The sequence below is a fragment of the Chroicocephalus ridibundus genome, chromosome 2, assembly GCF_963924245.1.
Source record: "Chroicocephalus ridibundus chromosome 2, bChrRid1.1, whole genome shotgun sequence".
Lineage (NCBI taxonomy): Eukaryota > Metazoa > Chordata > Aves > Charadriiformes > Laridae > Chroicocephalus > Chroicocephalus ridibundus.
Window position 1 is genome coordinate 166,224,584 of NC_086285.1, and position 25,062 is coordinate 166,249,645.

At 40.1% G+C, this 25,062-nt stretch overlaps 1 protein-coding gene across 6 annotated transcripts in view; it reads right to left on the reverse strand.

The window, feature by feature from the left end:
- Positions 1-25,062, reverse strand: part of TSNARE1 (t-SNARE domain containing 1) — a 527,930-nt gene that overhangs the window by 66,150 nt on the left and 436,718 nt on the right. For all 6 annotated transcript variants that reach the window (XM_063327627.1, XM_063327626.1, XM_063327622.1 and 3 more), the window contains one exon: positions 6,188-6,303. In XM_063327627.1, the coding sequence (XP_063183697.1) occupies positions 6,188-6,303 (116 nt within the window). The remainder of the gene's footprint in view (positions 1-6,187; positions 6,304-25,062) is intronic.

Below are 25,062 nucleotides of genomic sequence, written 5' to 3' on the forward strand. Positions count from 1 at the left end.
GAATGAATGACCTGGTATTATGTGATACTTCGGTAAAGACCAAATAGCATGCAGATGGACCACAATCAAGGTCAACTTGAAGTGCATTAAACCACAGCAACCTGAGCATGTGATGTCCCATCAAAACACCCATCTGTTTGAAGGTTTGGAAGATGTGTGTATAATCGGTGAAAACTCAGAGAACTTCTTAGAAATATATCTACCTTTTTACTGGCACTTCTGCCTTTCTTGCTCAGCTACTTTGAAGAATTTTTTGCACAGAGTAGACTCTTGTCTCTTAAAATTTCATTTTCTACTCATAATCATTTCTCTCTTCTACCTGTCTGTATGTCAGATTGTAACTGGCTATCAGGGAAATAACTGAGCTAGGAAAAGTGCAGACATGGCCACTGGAATCAGGAAAGTCTTCAGGAATGTAAATGCTAGCTTAATTTAAGAAATTGGGTGAAATCTTAAAATCAAAACCAGTATATATTAATCATTGAAAATTCAGGTCTCACTTTTGACTCGTTTAAACTTCAAGCGCAACAGTTACTGCAGAATTAGGACATACCTCAGTCTTCCTGCCAGAGCAAAAACTACACAAGGATGTGTAGCAACTAATTATAGAATAAAAGACAAGAATCAAATTGACAAGAATTGTCACCTGACTTTAAATGTAGGAACCTTTTCAGAAGAATAAGAAATAAGAGAAAAAAGAAAAAAAACCGATATTGCAGGGTTATTGGTTCCAGATTGTGCTGCAGAGCAAACACGGCAGCAATGCCACAGCCAGGGCAGAGGGGTGAATTATTTTAGAATTTGAATGACAGCTGTCAAAAATATTATGACCCTTTCGGGCTTGAGAGATTGAAACAAGCTTGAAAACTGAGCCACTCACACAGTTATTATGTTATTAAGATGTGTGGTAAAAACAGACTCTAAGTAAAGCCAGCCCCATGATATCAATTCAAAAGGCAAGAGCAATACCATGAAACAAACCTGTCTGTGTTTTGCCCTCATTTACAACGTTCATTAGGTTGAATTATTGCTCTGTTCAACACTGAGTAGGAACTGTTGTGCTCTTAGAACCTGACATTGCCATGCAAGAGACGCACCGGGCACACGTCAAAATTTCTATTGCATATGTCAGAAGAAGGTGCTCAGACTCGTCTCCTGCTGGGAAGGAACACCAGATCTGTAAATGCCACGTACCACAAAGCCACTTGTCAATCTTTCTCTCTCTGCCACCTACAGACCCTTCTGACCCCAACAGATATGGGCTCTGATTGCATTTGTTGGTGGGTTATTGATGTGCCCTGCCTTGGAAGAACTTCCTCTTGGCTCCATGTGGTACGTTATGTCCTATCTGGATGTCCACTGCTATGAGGGAATGGTGCAGTGTTAATGACATCAGAATGGGCCGAGGCTGATCTAGCAAACCCCCATTTTGCAGAAAGCTATTCGGCAGTCCTGGTTTCAAACTCTGAGATTTAAAACTCTGAGATGAAGATGCTCTTTACTTTCCTAGGCCAGACTGCATGAAGGGGCATTCCTCTGCTCCTCCAAATACATGCAGTGACGACAAGTGCGGGTTTTATGATTCCTACTGCACTGCAAGGAACCAGAGGTATGGCACACAGGGCACGCTGTAGTGCATGAGGTACTAAAAAAAAAAAAAAAAAACCCACAAAAAAACACACAATCCAAAAGACTTAAGGTCTGAAAGTAAGGAAAAAACAAAAACCAAAGACTGACTGTATAAAATTATCTGTCTGAACCTCATCCTCATCAGTCAGGTTACAGAAAACATTTAACTGCATAATAAGCCCATAAATGAATTAGGCAAGGAAACCTGTGATTGCAGAGGAGGGAAAAAAGAAATCCAAATTAAAACAACATTTTCTAGTTTTCTATAATAATTAATATAATTTAAATTCAAACCAAGACAGTTGCATATTCAGGAAACAGATACCTGGAGTCTGATTATTGCTTTTCCATATGGACTACAGCCCTGCTCCCGAGAGGCTGTCCAAGATGGATTTTTAGCTGTACATTAAAGATTACACGTTGATTTTAATTAGAGTGGAACTCCTTGCTCAGGATATTTCACATTTTAAAAGTTTACGATGGTTCAAAATGCAACTGGTCAAATTAACAAGAAAGGAATGCATCAACGGATGCTAAAGATTAAATAACTACTTCCAGGAAGCCTTTGAGCTTCTAGTCGCTCAAGGCTAGGAGAATATTCTTCTGAATGATCACTTGTACACTTCCCTGTTATTCTGCTCTTCCATAGCTGAGAATCACTGTCAACCAGTGCATCAGCTACTGAGAAGGGAAACGCTGTTTTACTGCTCCAGGCTCTCGCCTCTTTATTCGTGACAAATGCTAATGCTGGAAAGAACAGTAAGTCCACAGGGTATAAGGACCTATACAACAAAGTCCATGTACTCAGTCCAGTAACCTTTGTCTGACAGAAGCACGTCTTGTAAATGATGAAGGCACCTTCTGCTGCAACGACTTTTTCCAAGAAAAGGGCACAGAGTAGTCAAATCATCTTTCATTTTCTTTGGCTAAACAGATCAAGATGATTAAGATCTTGTTGGAAAGCATATTTTCCAACTGCCAAATACACGTAGCATCTTTCTCAAAGTTTGTCACCTCTTTTTTCCGACAAAGAATGCTTAGGACTTTGTATTCCAATAGTCTTAATTGTCACATCGTGTAATTGTGCACTCATCCAAATGAGTCAAAAGAAGGAGGACACAGGAGGCCTATCTAGGCTAAGAAATCCTAACACTAAACAAAAACATTGTTAAAGGAGACACTTCTTTCAGAAGACTGCTACTGCCATACTGTCCTTTTAAGATGTTTACTGATGTGGTACCATAACAGCAAAAAGAGCAGCTGCAGCGTTACTACAATATGAGCAACGTGACCCAAAAGTTCCTGGGCTATTTTCCTGAGGTGTCAGCAAACAAACGTACAGACATAAGTCCCCAGGAGGTTCTCTGCATCTTCCGTAGATGCTCTTCGCTCTCTCTGCCAGACAAAACTGCCCCAAGGGAGCAGTGACATACTTATGGCAGGGGCCTCAATAGGCAGAAGTCGGGGCTCAGAGCTCTCCTCAACAGCTGGTCTCTCTGCACGCACTGAGCCAGCAGCCGGCGGTGACACTGCTGCTTGAGAAACTCAGGGGAAAAAGCGCTTTTTACTTTTCAAGATTCATAAAGTGATCTTTTCTATGGCAGGAATGGGCTTGCCTGCCAAAGTCATGTCTTCTGCTGGGGAAATAAAAAAGTGCTTTTTTAGAACTGTTTATTCAATATCATTACTGCAAAAGTAGAAACAGGAACAAAAGAGAAAAAAAGAAAAGGAAGAAGACCTTATATGTTAGTGGTCATAATGATCATTAGTGATCATAGATACTAATGGCATCATTTATTTAATTCACTGAGTAGTAACCTTCAGATTTCTCATTGTGGCTGTGAAGCCTACCTTGAATAGCACGCAAATGGGACTTAAATCACTTGAAGGGGGTGGCTGCTGGTGTTTCTTTTGGCTCCTTACTGCTCCAGCACACAGCAAACTCTTTGATGACATGTTAAATGGAAGTCCTGGTCAGCCATTACTAAAGCTGGGATTTTATTCAGGTATGTGTTCTGTGCTAATCAGAATATTTTGTAACTAGTTCCCAAGCTTGCTTTCTTCCCTTTATTTTCTCTGAAGAGTCATGTGGAGTTGTAATACCTCAAAATCCAGCTGTTCTCTATCCCTCTAAAGTACGTAAGACAGTTTTATATGAAAAGTTTGTTCAAATAGTTGAAACTTTAAATCCACCGATATTCTAAAAACCATTTGCATTGCAATCCAGAATAGAAAAAAATATTCACTATGGACATGGAAATTCTGAAAATGTTGTATTTTGGAAATCTTCAAAATATAAATGTGAAATTTACTGCACATCATTTGGGGTCAATCTAGGTTAAGAACAGTTCATAATGATCAGAAAGCATACTTTTTCCAATATAACTCAATGCAGGTTTTGCCTACATTTGTACTGCTGGAGAATAACTCATGTTTTAGAAGCTTAATAATTAGTTTCACAACTGATGAAGAAAAGTAGAGCATTATATCTTTCCTGGGGCTTTCATTAGTATCCCTAGGTTCACTTCCCTCCAGACATGGATCTCTTAACAGAAGATTAACTCTACTTTTCCAATGGAGTTTTATTGTAAGAATATTTTGGTTCTCTGACTTTCTCCACTTAAGGGATTTAGATTAAAATGTGCCTATATTTAGTTAGCTGTTGATAAGATTTGTGATTTCTAGTAGATAGGAATATTTAACTGTATATAAAATAAATTTCATTATATTATTGATTACCATGATGGATCACATTTTCAAACCAGACTAATTTAGACTAAAACCAGATTAATGCAACTACAATTATTGGAGTTGCTCTAGATTTAAATCAGCAGGACAGATTACTGTCTGCACCCACAAGCACTGTCTCTTATGTGAAAGAGTGATAAAAATATATGTAGAATTATATATATATATTATATTTATAAGAACATCCATATTTGAGCAATCTAAAGGTCCATCTCACTGATATCATCCTCACTTCAGTGCTAGCCAAACACCTAAGTAAGCACACAAGTGTAGAAAAATGTTTACAGCTATTTCTTCTAGCAGTCAGTAATGTAGGGATCATGATCATACTCATCTCAAACCAGTGAGATGGCACTTTATGGCCTTCAATATATATTTTTTTTCATTTCATGGATTTGTTCAATTTCTTCTTGTTCAACCCAAATTTTGGCATTCACAATGCCATGCCAGAAGGAGTTCCAAGGCTTAAGTACACCTTGTGTGACTAATCATCTTTCTGCGATTGTTTTGAACCAACCCCTGCTAGTTTCAGTTGAGAACCTGATGTAGAAAGAAGGCACTTCAGGGGGTAATGACTTTATCTTCAGGTGGCAGGCTAGCACTGTGAAGTAACACTGAACTCTTGTAAAACAAAACAATAAACAAAATCTATCAGTCCTTTGTGTTTTCTTTCTGGTAGTTCCAGAGTTCAGGCTAAGAAATCTCTGTTTAAGTTATTGTAAAGGGTCCCAGTGAGCCTCAATATAATGCAGTTTATACTAAGTACAGGAGCGCTAGCACACATACTTTATGCAAGTCTCTGTGGGACGTGAGAGATCCCTAGACCAAAAGCTATCCCCCCCCTCCATTGGTTTCCGCCTCAGGCTTCCTACAGGCTGTCTGGGGAAGAGTCCCGCTGATGCTCTTGGTTTCTGGCTTTACCAGTCGGAAACCCTGCCATGGCAGCAAGCACACAGACCTGGAACGCCAAAGTCCTTGGGATGTTAGAAATCCTGTAAATCTAATGTCTCCTTGAATAATGGCCTAGCAACCTTCTAAAGAAGCAGACACTCAGAAATGCTTTGTATCAGACAGAGATTATCAGAAACAATTTACAAGTAATTCTCTTAGGGTAATGACACAAAAAAAAAAAAGAAAGAAAACTTTTTCTGTGTCTTATGCTTTACTTTTAAAGCACATTCCTTAAAAAGAAAACACAGTATAGCTTAAACTTCTCTAGTGGGACGAAGTTGCTTGGATGTCTCTCACCTACCTTCGTAAGGTTACAGCCCAATCTTCCTGCTACAGACCAATACTCCTTTTAGGGGTGGATACAGAGAAAAGATTGTCAGAAACCCATTTTTATTTTTGTCCATGCTACATCTGCAGTTGTTTGTCTTCCTGCTCCTCAGAAAGGCTTGTCTCCAAGGTCTCTTTGGAACGTCTCCGCAGGTAGGTACATTTTGGAACATCCCAGACTATCTGTGGGATGTTGGATTGCCCCCAGCTGTGCTTCAGTCTGGGGACTTTAACACCATTTTTGCATCTCTAATTCATATGGATTTAGGATTCATTAATTAGCATTGCTATGAGATCCATATAAAATCAAACACAACACAAACAGCAGAGAAAAAAGTAGTAAGATATTTTGTTTGAATGCCACCTTAGCTTCTATTTAAGGATCCTCTAAGGATGCTATTTCTCAGTTATTTTCATAGGCCACACCTGAATGTGCAAGACAAGATAAATATTTCTTACTATTATCAGCTTCCTAAATTGTCTCCCAACCATCTCACAGAGTATGATAAAAGACTCAGTTAAAGGCCTTTACCTGTGGAAACCGCAGCCAAATCAGCGCTTGACAGAGACTGCGATGATGATGACAATGAACAGCAGAACAGCCAACGCAACAGAGAGAAGGCAGCACTTCATCTTCCTGGCTCGTAGCTAAAAGAGGAGAAAGACAAAGAAATAAATGTATGGATGTTAAAGGGGAAGATGGAGGGTAAATTCCTGAAGAAATGTTGCTATTTTTCCATTGGTAGGACTATTTGAAACAAGTCGACACAACACGTAAAATTTGTCTCTCTGTTTCACATTGACTGATCCTTCTGGACAATCCATATTCTTCCTTTCCAGTGAAAATCCCCCTTAAATACAGTCACCTTCTCTACACTGCTTTCTTCCTACTTAAATCATTGTTTGTGTCACACTAAATTTCCAGGCTCTGCTTGGAGGACTGGACTTGGGTAAGGCTATTCAATTTGGTTTTGGTCTGGGGGTGTCAAATCTGCTTTCTGGCTGCCAGGAGAAGACTGTCTCCTGTAAGATAAAGAGGTCTCTCTCTACGCCCTGCTGTGCAATGAAATCTAGCCAAGCAATAAGGCAGGCTGTTTAGAGGATAGGCAAACGTACCTCCAGCATTAAACACCCTGATTTCATTCAAATTAACATATGGTAAAAGAGATTCTACAGGGTTTTAATTTTGATGTCTGTTTCTACTTAAACCCATCAGCCTTCCCAGTGACCTTCATGGACATAATGTTACTTGTTCCCATTTAAAATCTTTTTCAGATAGTTCCGTTCCTCTTCCTCCCTTTTGGATGGATTAGAGAAGGGTGTTTCCACGATCCCCGCAGTTTCAGTAATAATCTTACCCAACACATAAGAAAAGTAACTTTAATGAGACACGGAGTCAATATAGACATTTTCCTTGAGACCAGATCAACCAGTCCTCCAGCCACCAGACTTGATAGCACCCTTTTGACTTGATAAACCAATTGCTTTTGTCTAGCGTTCTTTACCTTTCTTACAACCGAAACAGCACTCTTACAGGAGACATTATGTTAATATTACTGCTGTTATCCACCTTTCCTTCCTTCCTTCCTTCCTTCCTTCCTTCCTTCCTTCCTTCCTTCCTTCCTTCCGCTAACTGCTGCCGTCAGCCCTCCCAGTCCACTAACTGGTTTACATCACTCCGCACCACTTTGCATTTTCCATAGACTGATAGTTCCCCAGCTATTTTGTTCTACAGATGTTGTGGCCTCTTATGGTGCACGTGACAGGAGACTCATCTCTTCCATTGGTGCTCCCAAACCCAGTGCTTCATTCCTTGCAACCCCCCCAGGCACCATCCATTTTGCTGTGCAGAGCTGGAGAAGAGCTTCCAGCAGGGACCTGTGATGCGTGACCTGTCCTCTCCTCCAGAATCAATAACCAACCAAACCAGTCATTTTTTTCATGAAAGTGTCGGTTTCCAGATTATTATTTTTTAAGGAATTCAAATGCTGTGTTGTCCTACCTCCATAGCAGATAGTCAGTGATTCATCTAGGCTCTTCATTTGCTTTTCAATTACTCACACAGAAATGTTTTCTTTGGGTTTAGAAAAAATAGTAGGTGATTTAAAGAAATAATTCCATGTGCATGTGTTAAGAAGGATCTTTTTGTCAGGTGTGCTAGGAAGGAGTGTATGTGTGGGATACTATTTTCCCCTCCCCCAAAACTCTACTAGGGCACACCTGTCTGCTCACACTTTTCAATCAGTTTACTGTGACACTTGGGAGAGAATTCAAATGGACTAGGGCTATGTCTCTAATTAATTTTTTCACCCATGAAGTGATGTTTCTTCACAGTGGATCTGCACTTGCAGCCTTGATTTCTGGAGGGATAACAGATATATTCTAAAAGGTTAGTGCATGAGACAACAGGCCTGCTACAGCATCATCTTTTCTTTTCACCTTGATTAATTCCAAGTCACAACGGGAAGCCTTTGCTTCAAACTGAAGCTATCTCAATGCACTTAGAGGTCCTTGTCCACTTCTAAAACTTCAGAGCCTTTTTTTGGTCAGCAGAGGATGCTAATGGGTCATTTAACTTCAAGCAGCATTCTCAAATATTCCTAATAAAGAGTTTCAAAGGCCTTACAGTTACCACTGCAGATGGCTTTTCCATCAGTCCCTTTGCAGAAAGATTCCCTTATTTTACTCTTTCTAGCATTGCAAAGTTCTATTCATTCTTATTTTGCACTTTAAGTAGTCTCTTCCCCCCCGCCCCCCTTTTTTCTTGTTTTTAACCAACATAAAGGAAACAAAAAACTCAACCATAAACAGACTAACAGACTAATCAGAGGGTAGGTGAGATGCAGCCAAGCCTGTATTCTGGTATTTGGTTCACATTTTATGCCCTTGCCCTGGCTGGTAAGTCAGGATAATGATTCCTGCTCTGTTTACAACATGTTTTTGTGGATTTAGTATTACTGTCCTTCACAGCCATATAATCTGTCGCAGGATTCTCCTGTTAATTCCTGGTTCTTTCTTTACCTTATATTTCAATAAGGAAAATGTTCAGTTCTACAAGTCCCTTTAGTCTCTAGTCATAAATTTGTACATGCTGGAGGAGCAGAGGAAACACAGCTTCTGAGCGCTGCCTGATCACACAAGCTTTTCTACAGACACTGAGGAAGAGTGGCCATATCCCTCAGCTTCTTTTTCATAGAATGGTTTGGGTTGGAAGGGAGCTCAAAGATCACCTAGTTCTACCTGCCCTGCCATGGGCAGGAACACCTTCCATCAGGCCAGGTTTCTCAAAGCCCCACTTAGATGGAAAAATACTGATTTATGAGCAAAAGGCAGCAGTTCCCCTCAAAGTACAGATGATTCTGACCCTCTACTTTGCTCTGGTGAGACCCCCCCACACCCCCGGTCTACAGCATACAGCTTTGGAGCCCTCACCACAAGAAGGACATGGACCTGTTGGAGTGGGTCCAGAGGAGGCCACAAAGATGATCAGAGGGCTGGAGCACCTCTCTTACAAGGACAGGCTGAGACAGTTGGGTTTGTTCAGCCTGGAGAAGAGAAGGCTCTGGGGAGACTTTATTGTGGCCTTCCAGTATCTGAAGGGGGCCTACAAGAAAGCTGGAGATGGACTTTTTACAAGGCCATGTAGTGATAGGACGAGAGGTAGTGGATTCAAACTAGAAAAGGGTAGATTTAAATTAGATATCAGAAACAATTTTTTCATTATGAGGGTGGTGAAACGCTGTCACAGGCTTCCCAGAGAAGCTGTGGATGCCCCATCCCTGGAGGTGTTCAAAGCCAGGCTGGATGGGGCTTTGAGCAACCTGGTCTAGTGCGAGGTTTGCAGAGGGGGTTGGAACTAGATGATCTGTAAGGTCCCTTCCAATTCTAACCATTCTATGACTCTGTGATCCTTTCACATATGATTTGACATCCCATGGAGTTCAGCAAACCTGCCCTGTGAAGAGGACAAGCCTATGTTTTGGTCAGCTCTTGCGACCTATTCCCTGCCCTTTCCCTCTTCCTTCCCATCAGAGGAGAAAGATGTCAGCACAGAGCAGGCTGGACAGACTGTTCTGTTCACCAGATAGGATTGCAAACCAAGGTACGAGCACCCTTACCTGAAAATTAAATAAATATACACTAATAAACAGCTTACGTAATAATATTACAATATAATAAACTCCGGTTATCATCCCTAGCTTAAGTTAACAGAATCTGATTATCAAACTGAGATTATAAATGGTGTCTTAATGCCACTGTTGTTGTTCTTGAGGGAAGCTGTGTGACAAAAAGAAACACATCCCTGTAACTTTAATAACCCCAAGGCACTAACGCACACTGCAAGCACATCAACATCAGGAATGTAAACACGTAACAGCTAGGAAATGTTAGAGTTTAGGTTTCCCATATATGCATATACAGGTAGTATTTTTTTTCTCTCCCTCTCAAGCAGGATCTCTGCCTCATTCAGTAAATGGGTAACTATTATGCCATCTACATCATATATGTTTATAAATTTTACTTATCTACTCAAGTTTTCTTGGGATGTCCATCCAAAGCCATGTTCACGTGAGACCACGCAAGCTTTTCACTTAACATCAAGATCCTAATTTTCCCATGGGAGTTTCATGACAGAAGAATCATATAATTAAATCCTTCCATCACAAACATCAAGGCAGTGATGGGTTTATGCCCATTTTTATCCAAGGAAGTGAAGGGACGTGCCATGGGTAGAAGTATAGCTGATCTCAAGAGAATTCCAATTCTCCAAAGTTTAAAAAAAACACAACAGTGATTCACGATGCCATCCATTGAATCAAGGTTAATCCACACTTACATGGGAATGGTAAACTATTTCCAAACCTGTAAGAGGATCGTTTCTCCCAAGGGCAACTTCCTCACTGCCCTGAGACAGATACTACTAGGTTTCTGCCTCAAAATTGGTAGTCTCAGAACAGCAGAGCCACAGCCATAGAAAGTTTAAGGAGAAAAAAAATAACAACACCACCACCAAAAACCCAAACCACCTGTAAAATGAATCATTTATTTTATGACATAATTCTTCAGGGAGCTTTGCATTTTTATAACATTTTCCACACATCTGACTAATCTGCACTTGATTTCACTCATCTTTTTCCAGCTCTTTCTCCCCTCAACTGCTGAAGATCATTCTTTCACACTGCATTAATGCTATTCCCTATTCTCTTTGACTTTCCTGGAGTCCAGCACAGGAAGCTCTGAGGGCATGGGCAATGTGACCTCTTCTCAGTTCCTGCAACCTGCACCCACAATTGCTTGCGGGAGCAATTGAAAGATAATTTTGCCCAGCATCTTCCACTTGTAATCGAACCATACTTAGCTGCTTACCAAAGAAAAGACATACCTAGGACCACTGGCACAGCAGGGGCATCAAAAGTTAAAGTATACTCTTTGTACAAACTGAATCTTGAAGATGTTCCCACAACTTCAAAGAAGTATGAAAAGAAACTGAGGGAATAGTTTGGGTTTTTTTCCGGAGACTTGAGGGTTTTGCCAAATGCTTCTACACATGACAAAAGAGTACGGCTGCTTTCTCCATTATTTTTTTTCCTGCTAAATTGCAAAGGTCTGTCCACATATAGGAAGCATTAGAATTTAACAAAACCCCCTGAAAAACGTGTTCCTCCCTGGGAAACACGTTTCCCAAATTCTATTTTGGAAAACTCTGACTTGATTTAACTATCATATAAAAAGCATACCTAAATAGAGAGATAGAAATCACTGCAACAATAAAATTTCAGGCAGAATTTGGGAAAAGTTTAAAGCTACCAGGAAGTATTATTTTCTGCTAGAAAATGTATGAGAAATAATTATAAGCAGTACTATCTGATTTCATTTTAATATTATTAGCTTATTCTGAACCCTGAATGGTGTGCTGCAGCTCTGCTCTGGTTTTATAACTCTGTCCCAAACTGTTGTAAACCCATTTCCCATAACACCTCGAATTTGTTGATTAAATTGGAGCTAATCTATTTTTATTGTACACTTTTTCCCAAGATGAAAAGAATGAGGCATGGGACAAAAAACACCCTAATCCTGTAATAAGACGTAATGGCTTTTTACAGTTATTTTTGCTAGGCTCTCAGGGTTTTTTAGTAAAACAGTATAGGTAAAGATATATTTTAATCCTGACAGAGGCTTTTTAAACACATACGTGAAATAGGAGCAAAAAACAGGGAAGGAATGAGCAAGGCTATTTAGGGACATAGCTGAGAAGCACTTTATATTGACAAGTGAACTGGATGTGACTGAGCCTGGAAGAAGCCTTTCCTTTGTTGTTTCATAAAAATAAGCTGCGAGTCATATTTTACAGCCTAGAAGATATTTCTTTCTCGGGGGTGAAATGTGAAATGTTGAAAGACATTTTAATTATGTCACAACAGATAGTTAAGTAATTAAAAACTATTAAAGCCCATTACGGCCCCAGGCCCAGAAAAGCAAGTTTCGTCTTGGAAATTCCTAAGCAAACGCAGTTGCAAGAAGGAAAGAAATGTTTTCTTGCTAAGGACTCAAAAGCTATTTGGGACAAAGCATAAATAATAGAGGAGGTCAGAGGAAATTCTTTTTCCTGTATTTATACAGAATAGAAAAAAAAAAAAAAGTGTCGAACCAGTAAGCGTGTGATTCACATATGGAAAAACAGCATTGTGCTTCTCTATCTGCTGTGGTTTGGTTACACCATTCACTAAAAGGCAGGAAGGTCAAGATTTCACAACTGGCTCTACTGAAGAGGCAAAAAGCCCTAGAAACAGGCATTTTAGTTCAGGCAGGGAACAGCTGCTCTATTCTGGGAACTTCAGAGCGTATGACAATGCTTCAGGATAGAGACATATCCTACGACTCCATGTTTGAGGCATTTTCTAGGTCTCCTGCAGAACATAAGCATTGAGCAGGTTGCTATCATTAGTTAATCTCAACAATATCCCACTTTCTTATTCCATCTCTCCATCTTCTTAGCCCCTTGAACTAGGATAAGGATGATGATAGGCCAGGTTAGATGGGACTTTGAGCAACCTGGTCTAGTGGGAGGTGTCCCTGCCCATGGCAGTGGGGTTGGAACTAGATGATCTTTAAGGTTCCCTCCAACCTAAACCATTCTATGATTCTACAGGGGAGAAAGAGCATCTCCCAGGATGGTTAACCCAAGACCATGTGTCTCTCTCCTTCCCTCCTGCAATGTCAAATAATATAAGCATTTGACATACCCTAGGATTTTCGGGTAGGTAGTATGGACAAGACCCTGCCTCCTAGGGGAGAACATCCATTTTTCAGTCATTGTTTCTTAGACAAGTTATTATCGTAAGGAAACAAAAAGCTACCCTGTACTCAGTACCGAAAGACTTAGTAAGACTACCCATTTTTTCACCTACATAAATGCTTATGCATGTTTTAAACACAATTTTAAATCCATTTTAAAATAATGAACAAATAATGAAGCATTTTCCAACAGATCCAGGATTACAAGAACTTCTGAAAGTACAATTCCACTACTTGAGCAAAGAAACCTTTGAAGATTTATCTGCTATGGAGATCTATTTCCTGCAAACCCATCCAGCAAATAAAACCCAAAAATGATTGAATTTAGAAACCACACAATACCAGCCTCCAGATATCAGGTCAGGTCCTTTTAAGGGCCTCTGTTGGGCAATGAAAACCCACCTTGATTAATTTTCAAGTACTGTTTCCTTCATTGTAAGATTAACGAATCTGTTTGACATAAAATGGTACACTTTATATGCAAATCTCTGCAGAGTGAGTTTTGTGACATTAAAGATGTTCATACAATTTTGTTCACCCTGCCCCCAGAGGTCATTTGGAATTGCTCAAAAGCATTTGTCTATGCCCTTAATATGCATTTTGAAAGCTAATTTAAGGTCTGCTGGATTGAGAGCCCCAGTCCTTAATTACATTCGGATGTGTTTGTACAGAGATGATATTATGAATCTGAAACTACAGTCATTCCAATATACACCAGCAGAAACTGCTGAAAGCTGTGGAGTTCTCATGGGGAAAAAAAGGAAATATTGGAGTAACACAGCAGAAAATCAGACCTTGTAGATGTGTGTTTACCTCCAAGCACTATGTAAACACACAGAGGGAAAAAATCCCCTTATACTTGCACCAGTGTTTTAATAATTTATTTATTTATTTTTTAATAATCCATTTACATCAATAACGTCCCTTAGCTAAAGTCGTACACAATCATCTCTGATAAGAGAGTAAACACACTGTGTTATTGCAATGGAAGTGAGGAACATGACCTTTAACGTGTGTACAAATTAAAATGCACTGACCAAATTTGGTGACCTTTATGGTAAAGCTTCCTTATAGAGTAACAATGAATTTGCTATTAAATATCACTGCTTCTGCAGACGGGCTAGAAAAGGCCAGTAATATTATTAAGCACTTTTGGTGTTTTTAAATGAGAACGAAGCAGACAAGATGCATATGAGTAAAACCCACAAGATATGAGAGCAACAGGAAAAGGCCAGCCCACACCAGCGAGGAAACATCACTTTGCTTTGACACATTGTTTTTGTGCCTTTACTTCCACAACATTTGGCCCGATTTCAAGCTTTCCCTTATGATGCTGCACCGACGTATTTGCTACTTGCCACTCGTTCTGTGCCGTCTTCCCATTCCCCACAAGGCTCTTTGTGGTTCCCTTCTTACTCATTTTTCTTCTTTTTGTACACCCCAGGTGAAGCCAACTGCCATCTATAGGTATGGTTCCTTAGCATATCCTATTTTAAGGCCATTTTCTGCCGCATAGCTATTTAGCCAGTGATAACCATTCAGGATTACATTTTCCAGGCCTGCAATCTACCTCAAGCTATTTCATTTAAATGAAAATGTTGCAGCCAAATCAAAGATGAAAACTATTGAAAAACATCCAAGTGTCCCACCCTGAAAAAGATAACACAAACCTTTTCTCTAGTGCCTCCACGTTTTGTAGAAAGATGGGGAATGTGAGGAGGAATAGGGAGAAAGGAGTTTGTCCCATCAGTGAGGGTGCACTTCTTAGCGGTTCTAGGAAATTTGGCTCAGCTTGGGAAAGGTATGACTTTTCTAAAGCTGTAGTTCATATACACTCATGACTAGTTCAAAATTTGAGTTAATTTTCACCATTTGCAATAGTCTTCTATCAGGATGAGAACAGGAGCACAATGTTTTCTGTGTTGGTTTGCCTAAAAGCAGACAGGGGCTGATGTTAAGCCTCTACACACAGATTTAATTGCTGCATTTTCTAACTTCTGAATGCTTGAATTAGCAATCTTAATATTCCCTTAATATGCTTGTTTTTTTAATGGCTGAGACATCATTTGTAATAACACATGATAATAGCTTACATTTCTACCATGTCTTTCAAGGCAGCAGGCCTCCAGTGTGATTTACAAATTCACTATAAAGAGGATTAATTTTTTTTTCCCCAGCACTGGAATGAAGCCACCTACCTCTGTCAGCTGTTTAAATTCTACGTAGCAAATCTAGCCAGCAGTTTAGAGCAGGTGATGACTATTGCGTGTAGTTGAAATGCCAGAGCGCCTGCATTTTCCCGAAACAGAATTTGCCCAAGGTAGCAAAGCCAACACCCTTATACTTTCGCAGAATCCACCTTGAGATGCTTAACAGCCACACACAGGTAGATTCACAGAGACCTTACTTCCCCCAACATTTCTAACCCAAAAACACAGTTTCAAGGGAGCAGAGAGTGATTCAACCACGTTAAAGCAGGGCGGTGGTCAGAGAAAGCCTTCTTGCTGAGCCATCTTTATTAGTTAGATTATATTATCATACAAATAGGACTACTTGGCTGGATTGGAAATGGAAGTCTTCATGTCACTGTGCTGCTGATCTCGACCCTTTGAGCCCAGAAGCTCAGCCAGATTTCAACCTACCTCACTTATCTAGTCTGTACATCATCATTTTTTCTATGAGGGAGCTACAGGAGCCAGTGTGGAATGTCTTAATTGCAGATCCAACTGAGGAAATATTTGGCTCATTCTCTGTCCTGAAAAATGCTTGGGCTCCCCAAGTTGGCTCCCAATGTCAATAACAACCAGATCAAACTTTGCACAAGCTTATGAGGACCAGAGCTAAAGAAAGTTTATGGTGTGGCTCACCTACATTAAGTAGTGTTAATGGAACTACGCCAGTTTACCCTTATGGGATTCTGGTCTGAACAAGTTAATAATTTCTCCTTAGTACCACATGTATAGCTATATGCAACATTTTTATTTAAAAATTCTAAGATAAATAAAATGCTTGGTAAAGGGTGGAGCATCAGCCATGAAGGATCTTCAGACCATCCTCAAATAAATGTGAGTGTCATATGAAGAAAAAAAAGGCACTTCAGGGGGTAAAGGAAAAAAATTCCTATAACTGTTTTTCACACTGGAACTGAAAGAAAGGATTGTCTTCAAAGCACAGTGTTCTTGAACTAAGACCCGCCTTCAAATCTCAGCAGTAATTAAGACAAATTACCCTCAGGCTAAGTCTTCAGGCACCAAAGAACAAACTAAAGGTTTTAGCTGGTCTGACTCTGTCACCAGCAGACAGCTGTACATATAAACATCAGTCAGTATATTACAGTAAATGATCCACAAAAAAGCTCCTCCCAATCCTACGACTCATAAATAAAAACAAATTTTGGAAGGGGTTCCAGGAAATATTGTGCCATCAGCAACTCAGAACATTGGTGTTGGGAGCTGATAATTCTCAAGAGTAAAAATATCTCAGAACCATAATAGGCAGTACTCTGTGTTTGTATTTTCGTTAGACCAATTGACATGATTGAAAAACAACCCCCAAAGCAGGAAGGACTTGTGCTACTTGTTTCAAAGTCTGTTTTTTTCTTTACTGTGTGCATTGATTTAATATAGGACATTACTTCTTAAAAACTTTTCTCACCACTATCTCTAGACCACCATTAACATCATTCCTATTCTAGTAGTATCTACTGCTAAAACACTACCATCATTAGTATGTCAATCAGTGGTTGACAGGCACAAATTGTCATGCATTACTTCATAGTGTTGCAGAACAGAGGTGACTTCTGCTGCACTAAACTTTAAATAGATCTTTAAACGTGGTAAATAGGGCTTGGTTTGGGGGTTTTTTGTTTGGTTTTTTTTTTGGTTTTTTTACTGAAGTCCAAAGAGCGTAAAGAAAAAAAATGTTTCAATAGCAAGATTAAGAGCATGTTCCTTAAAAAAGAAACCCCAAGAGAAACACTAGATTTTGCAACCAAGAATATTATTGAAGCTTAAGACTGATTTTTCCTCCCAGGCTTGCTCTTTTTCACCAGTTTACAAGCATTCACCACGTCGCTGCGGCTCCTTTGCAGGATGCAGACTACTTGGGAGCAAAGTGCTAAGTAACAGTGAGTAAATTACATTGAGACCAGGCATGAAAATCCTACTTGGGAAAAGCAACAAATTGTGTGCCAGGAACTCAAGGAACGCACACCTCCACACTTTGCCTAACACACCACAGATCTACAGGCAGACTGAAAGCTATTTTACAGCTTCTTAACCCTACAAATAGCTATATGCAGGTCTTCACCTATTCAAAGTAGACCCCACAGAGACTTAAATAATTGCCAAATGAGCGTCATTAAAGGACAAAAGGATATTTCCTTGCTACTACCTACTAATATCTGTCACAAGAAGTGGATAAAGTCACATCTAAAGTCACACACAACATCTAAAGTCACATCACGAGATGAAGAAATAGCAGTGCCTCCATATCTTTTTATTGGGTGGGACAGAATTAAATTTGAGGCAGCATGATTTTCTGTAGAAACCATGGAGAATTGGTTAGGCTATCAAAATTCCTCATCTGGGCTTTTGTTTAAACCCAAACAAGCTCTTCAAGGTTTGAATAGTATTTTTATCTCGGTTATTTTTTCATTTTCACACTGGCCTATGAGCTTTCAGTTTTCTGATGGATTAAATGCACAAATGCCAGGAGGTAGCCTGAGTTGATACCGCACTTCAGCCTCTATGAGAAAGAATAAAGTATTGGAAAATTTTGTGTGAGATGATAGTATTCTCCTGAGGTTTTCTGCTCAGTTTTGCAGATGGAGATCCAGGGCAAGTCAAACAAAGAGCAGAGTTCAGGACTTGTAAGAACAGCATTCAAATAGAAAGGCCAAAAAGATATCTGAAAATAGTGGGCAATGCAGAGAACTGTACAGGCAGATATAGCACCTGTGCCTACTTTTCTCATTAAAATGTTATGTGATCTTTCATAAGCCATTTAACTTCTTCCTTTCTTAGTTTCCCCTTTTATAAGATTAGGAATAAGATTAGAACCTCGTTAAATAAATAGAGCATAAGTGAGGACATCTGTAACGATGAATATCATTGTCTGTTGCTAAGATCAACACACAAACACTAGGTTTTTTATCATCTAGTTTGTATGCGGATGGATTTTTCTTTGTTTTTGTTTTAGGTAATTGAGTTCAGTTATTTCTGAGGTTAGTAGCTTTAACATCTTTCTAGATGATAGCAGTTCTCATTCATTATGTAGTCACACAATAGAATTATTTGTATGGGACTGGATCCCATATTGCAGAAGAATAAAATGTAGTCCCTTCCTTCAGCTCTCAAACAACCATTTGGAGCTCTCTGCAGCATTATCCTTAAATACATGTCCTAAACTGTATTTTACTCTGAACTAAGCTAAGGCGAACAATGGCTGATACGAAAGTTGAAAACGATCACAGGTCTGAACGTTTTACTCTTCATCAGTTTCTGGCAATCAGACAGTATTCAGACGCACACTGTATTATTCCCTGACATCAAAGCTGTGCGTTGCCTGCATCTATGTAAAAAATCCTTATGTATTTAAAAATTGTAATGGATTCTGAATAAAAGAGATCAGTTTGTTACAAACAATGGAATATCAGCACTGCTTCGTAAGTGGCCTTGGAGCCTGACCCTGTTGGTGAAAATCATAATCCCAAGTCTAGGCACAGCCCAGTCAGCGCTGCCAACAGGAAGGACTTTTTATGTGAAGTGCGTAGTAGTAATTTGACTTTGACAGACAACATAATAGAGCTCTGTGAATGTCACAAAGCATAGTGCCAACAGTCTCTCCTACAGGGCATATCCATTACTAGCAGCAACGAGAGGACGATCTGCACAAGAAAGAATGAAATGAAATTATGAGTCTTTAAGGGCAAAGGTGGAAATAGCTTTCATGTTTGAGTTTTATCTTTTTGCAAGGATGGAAGGGGGCAGAAGGCAATGATGTGTATTAAATCCACCATGTCTTTGTACACATGTATATGATTTCTGTCGTGGTGCCAATTTGTAGCCAGTTTGCAAGATTCATGTTAGAAAGCATGTCTACTCCATCCATTCATTCTGTATAAGGAAAAAAAATAATCTATAAACATTTCCTCCAATGAACAAGACAGCAGAGAGGTGTGATTCTCCCGCATGATAGAAACAGGGAAATTTAGCCACAAGGCAATATGTCACTCAACTAAAACTAACTTTTAGCCAAGAAAAAGAAATTTCAGTTACATACAATCTAAACAAATCTTTGTAGAGATGCACAGCCAATAAATTAATAAACTGTCAACTAGGCTGACTTTAAAATGTTTTTATGCAGCTCAGTTTGTTGTGATATGGTTTTGTTAGAACTATGCTGGGTGGTTCTCCTAGGCTGTTGAGAAGATGAGGATATTAATCCCTTTTCAGGATAAGTTTGGGAGGATTTGCAGATAAGCCTTATCTACAAATCCTCTCAGACTCCTGAAAACTGAACTGAATGACTGGTTTGAAGGTCTGAGAAAGTTTTGAAAGTAGTTCTGAGTACTTCCACCTAAACCCAAACCTCCATGGGAGATTATACAGTGGTGCTTTTTGGAGAACAATTCAAAGGCAGACATCTCCAGAGAGGTCCCGCTTGTTGGAATTTTTTGAGGTTGGCATTCGAGAAACCAGATATTTTTGAAGACTCTGGAGAAGTGAAGGGAACCTCTGAACTTGTTCAGTGTCCCAGTTTTCTTTTACATGCAGCTGATCAAAGCTTTTAACTCTCCATTCCTTTTCTCCCAGCATCTATGACAAGAGCTTAAATAGTTGAGCTCCACATGGGGAAAAAAGCCATATAGATATCTGTATGGCTGTGTGCATTTTTTCCCCTTTCTGCTTGTCAAACCCTCTGTATTTAACATATTAATTTACTGAGTTTAACTTTTTAATGCTAGCTCCTTTAAGTCATTAGAGCTCCCTTTTTCATTATAATCCTCTTATTTGGTAATCAGTCTGAGTCTGCCTGTATTTTTAAGACTATTTTGAAGTTTCTGGTGGAGATGAAGGAAAGTTTTCTCTTGATCTACTTCACAAACTCCAGCTTATTACTAGTCAGTGGTTTGGTTTGACACTTAGGCCTACAGTTATTTTGTTGCACTTCTCCATTTCTTGTACTGCCCTTTATGAATGGAGGTGTTACTTTTCTTTTTTTAATGCTTTGTGGCTGTTGAAAGTTGAACAGCAGAGAGCTAGAGGAATTAAAATGGATATGGCAAAGATCATAATAGCTACTGTAATGTGCTTCAACTGGAAGAACCAACAACAGACCCTTTTCCTTACTGAGTCACTCCTAAAATTGGTCATAACACATTTCTTAATAATTTGACATGCAAGACTGTCTTTGCACGGGGCATCTGAGAACACGACCTAATCTCAAGACACCAGGCAGATACTACATCATGAGCAACAAACTTCCAGGCACCCCTGACTCAAGTTTCTATTTTTAAAGATAAATAAATCCAACCCTCGCCATTACCAGGCTTCCTGCTGTTCACTATATATACTTTAAAAGGCAGAGAAATCATTAACGCATAGTAACATCATATTTCTGTTTGAACGCATCAAAGAAGTCCTCATAATCTCTTTACATCTCAGCTATGGGGCACAGTAAAACTCATTGAAGCAACGGACAACAACAGACTCTTAGCAGAAGTTTAACAGCTGTACTATTCCCTCTGTGATCTTTCAAACCCTATTTAAAGATAGAATTTCATTTATCCACTTAAGCGAAAAACTGTAGACAGCAAGCTGCTTACCCTTCTTTCTCAAATCTAATGCTCTGTGGGGGAGGTGAAGAAAAAAAAAAAAGAAGAAAAGAAGTCGGCATAAGGGCAGTCCCACATCAACTAATCTCTGCAGCAAATTAATTAAACAATTATGTTAGCCAAGCCTTCACTTCTGACATGGCACAGCTGACATTAATTGGGCCACAATCAAGATAGTAATTCAGGTTAATTGGATTTCCACTGTCAGCAGCTATCAGCTTGTTTCAATATGCTGCTGTCATTTAAGAATAATTAATCATGGATGACTTTATTGGATGGCACCAGTTGACAGCTGATGGTGTGGTGTCGCTTGAAAAAGTTGGTGATTGCTGTAGGCCTAATAAATAGAAAAGCTGGTTTCCTTTGTAGAGATTATTCTGCCACCACAGCGTGTTGAGACCCAAAATTTGCTACATGAAGTGTTGAGACAGTGATATTTGCTGACTCTTGCACACATGCAGAGTTAAAAAGAGTGGGCTGGAGAAAGAAACACCCATTCCCATTGAAATCACGCTGCAAAAGGTCAGAGGGATGTGCATGTTCCACCACAGCCTTCAGGCACACAGTTATTGTTTGGCTATTGCTACAGCAACAAAGGATTCAATAATACAACAGTTCACATGCTGTAAGAGCTGAAATGCCAAGCTCGATCTAGTGTTATTTGCTTTTCTCCATTCATAATAGGCCATTACTTTGGTTAACATCTGATAATATAATTTATTCAATCTGTTGCCAGCACGTCTGCAAAAATGTCAAGGAACTTATGAAGCCAAGTCTTTATTTATTAATAATTTGAAAAAAAGGTGATGGAACTGTTGTGGGGAAGTGGGGAAAAAAAGCTAAAAATTAAAGTATATGATGAAAATAATTTAGAGTGTTCCATAAGGAGTAGTAGGAATACATTATGTTTCCAAAAAAAAAAAAAGCAATTTAAACTTCAGGAGAGAAAAAACCTTAACACCAAGTTGTATTAGACTATGTAATTATTCCCCAAGGGGGAAAATATACATATATATTTAAAATTAAAGTACAATTTTAGATTATTCATGACAGAGTGCTAAAAAAATCATATCAGAAGTGGCAACACTACTTTGATAGCTGGACAGAGAAAAATTTCTATCAAGCACATGACTAATTAATTGTGTAACTACCAGAAACAAGTTCTAGATGGATGGAGCACACAGAATCAAATTTCTAAAGGAAAATCAGACACCATGGCTGAGGGATGTCGCCCCCTTTTTTTGGCAAAATACCGGACAGAAGACTGGCATGTGCACTGCTCAAACAACAGAGCGCAAATTCCCACTTTGAAGATGTTTTCTTGCTGTCAGTCAGAGAAGCCTGAGGAGGCAGAAGCATCCATTAACGAAAGTGGGAGAGAGGAAGCCATTTATTGTGACATCTCTTCAGTGTAGGTCTGTTACGTCCCAGTCTGACTGCGTTTGGTCTGGGAGGGGTTCGTACTGATTCCGAGCATGAGATTAAGACACAAATGAGGTCAGATGCCGCTCACTGCAGATTTATTGTTATTCCCCAGCACTAGTCACTGAGAAGAGCGATAGAGTAAAGGAGGAAGTAGAGAAAAGGCAGAAAAGAGAGAAGCAGTATTACGGAGCACAGCAAGAGTATAGTCACCACCAGAGGTCCTCTGGCGTCTTGACGGTCCTTGGAGTTCAACGGCATCCTGTTGATCCGTAGTTCTTAAGTGACGGTGGCGAGGGTCCCAGTTGTGGTCTGGCATGGCACCAGTTTATAGTCCCTGTCGGCTCACAGTTTGATCAATCAGCATGCAGGTTGTCTTGGCTCAGCCAGTTATCATTTGACGTGGTTGCTGGGTGAGATTTTCCTGCCCCTGTGTCTTGGGCAGCACTTGATTTAGCACAGTCATCATGCCACAGTAAATTTGGGGTACCCTTGGTTTGCACGTACGCCACGCAGGCAGCAGCAGGTGAACTTCCAGACATCCTGTTGGTCTGCCAAAAGTCTGCACCAGCTTCCCTTCGGCCCATAGGCAGCAAACATGACAGGAAACCTTACAAACCTCCCAACGGCTTGCAGAAAATTAAGCAAGCTTTGAGACAATTATTTTTAGGTTCCAGTCTCTGACAAGGTCTGACAGTGCTATAGATGCAGGTGAGCAACACATATGAAGTTCTTGCCCTGAGGGAGTTTCAGTGCAGTGAAATTCTCCAAGTAGAGACCAGTGAGGAGTTGTGTTCCCGAGGGGTTGGTACTGGGACCAGCACTGTTTAACATCTTTGTCGGCAACATGGACAGTGGGATTGAGTGCACCCTCGGCAAATTTGCCAACGACACCAAGCTGTGTGATGCAGTCGACACTCTGGAGGGAAGGGATGCCATCCAGAGGGACCTGGACAGGCTTGAGAGGTGGACCCGTGCAAACCTCGTGAAGTTCAACAAGGCCAAGTGCAAGGGCCTGCATGTGGGTTGGTGCAATCCCAAGGACAAATAGAGGCTGCTGAGAAGGATTTGGGGGTGTTGGTGGATGAAAAGCTCAACATGAGCTGCCAACACATGCTTGCAGCCAACTGCATCCTAGACTGCATCAAAAGCAGCATGGCCAGTAGATCAAGGGTGGTGATTCTACCCCTCTGCTCCACTCTGGTGAGACCCCACCTGGAGTGCTGCGTCCAGATCTGGGATTCTCAAAATAAGAAGGACGTGGACCTGTTGTAGTGAGTCCAGAGGAGGGCCACAAAAATGATCAGAGGGCTGGACCACCTCTGCTATGAGGACAGGCTGAGTGAGTTGGGGTTGTTCAGCCTGGAGAAGAGAAGGCTCCGGGGAGACCTTAGAGTCCCTTCCAGTACCTAAAGGGGGCCTGCAGGAAAGATGGGGAGGGAATCTTGATCAGGGAGTGTAGCAATAGGATGAGGGGTAATGGTTTTAAACTGAAAGACCAGAAATTTAGAAAGGAAGAAATTCTTTACTCTGAGGGTAGTGAGACACTGGCCCAGGTTGCCCAGAGAAGCTGTGGCTGCCCCATCCCTGGAGGTGTTCAAGGCCAGGCTGGATGGGGCTTTGAGCAGCCTGGTCTAGTGGGAGGTGTCCCTGCCCATGGCAGGAGGGGTGGAACTCGATGATCTTTAAGGTCCCTTTCAATTTTAACCATTCTATGATTCCATGATTCTGTGATTCTCCAGCTTTTTACCTTCAATTATAGCCAAGACTTGGTTGCCTCTTTTGCCTTATTTTCTTGGGAAATTCTGTTTTGAGAACGTGCTTTTCTGTTAAGATGCAAATAAAGCACAGCCTATTTGAAATTAGAAGAACCTTTGCTGAAATTCAACATAATCTGAGCGATAGGCAAAAACATCTGAATGCATGGTTTTATTGTGTTTAAGGTCTCTGATCCAGACTGAGTCCAACCATGCAGTAGGTTGGTACTATTTAAGAGAGAATTGATAGAGAATGTCAGTGAATTGTTTTGTTTTGTTTGCTGTTTTTTTTTAATCCACAATCCTGCTAAATCTTATCATATGCTTTATTAAATTGTGGGCGCGAATTAGTTCTATAACCAGGGAGTCCCCAAATAAATAGCCAAAATGCTGCTCTACAAATGTACATTACAAACAGTTTATGCTTATCAGATTATCTGTGATCATTGCTGACAGATAAAAATTGATTCTGAAACTACATTTTTGTAAAATCTTTTTTTTCCTTCTAAACATATCCTTTTAAAGTAGGAATGATGTGCCCTGTCATTAGCCCTGTAATTTGCAAGAAAGCGGGCATTCTGTTTGTCAGTCCCTTCCCTTGCTCCCAAGAGCTCCAAACTTCTTTGCCAAATTCAATCACATCTGAGAGAGGAACAGAAGCCTCTAAAGTACTTATGTTCTCACGATACTTGGTGCTTTGTAGAGAAGACACCTGCTTCTTTGACTTGGCAGCAGTTAACAGGACAAACATCAAATAGTGCAGTCTCTGGAAACACCATGGTTTTTTTCAATTTATGTATAGTGGGGTTTGAGCAAAGGGGTAGAAGAGATGTGAGAAAAAATGAAATTTAGAGTGACGATGGCCACACTTGACAGAAAATTAGACATTATTAATTCTGCTGCTCACAGAAAAACTTGGTTTTCAGTCCAAGAATTTCAGAAAGTGTTTCTGTGATGCAGTGAAATGTAATTGCCTATTACCCATGAAAACTACTGCCTGGCCAAAAAGGCTCGGTAGGTTGCAATGGCAATATTTGAGGAAGAGCCTGTATCAGGCAGAGATATGACAGAATAATAATTCATTTTTCACTCTCC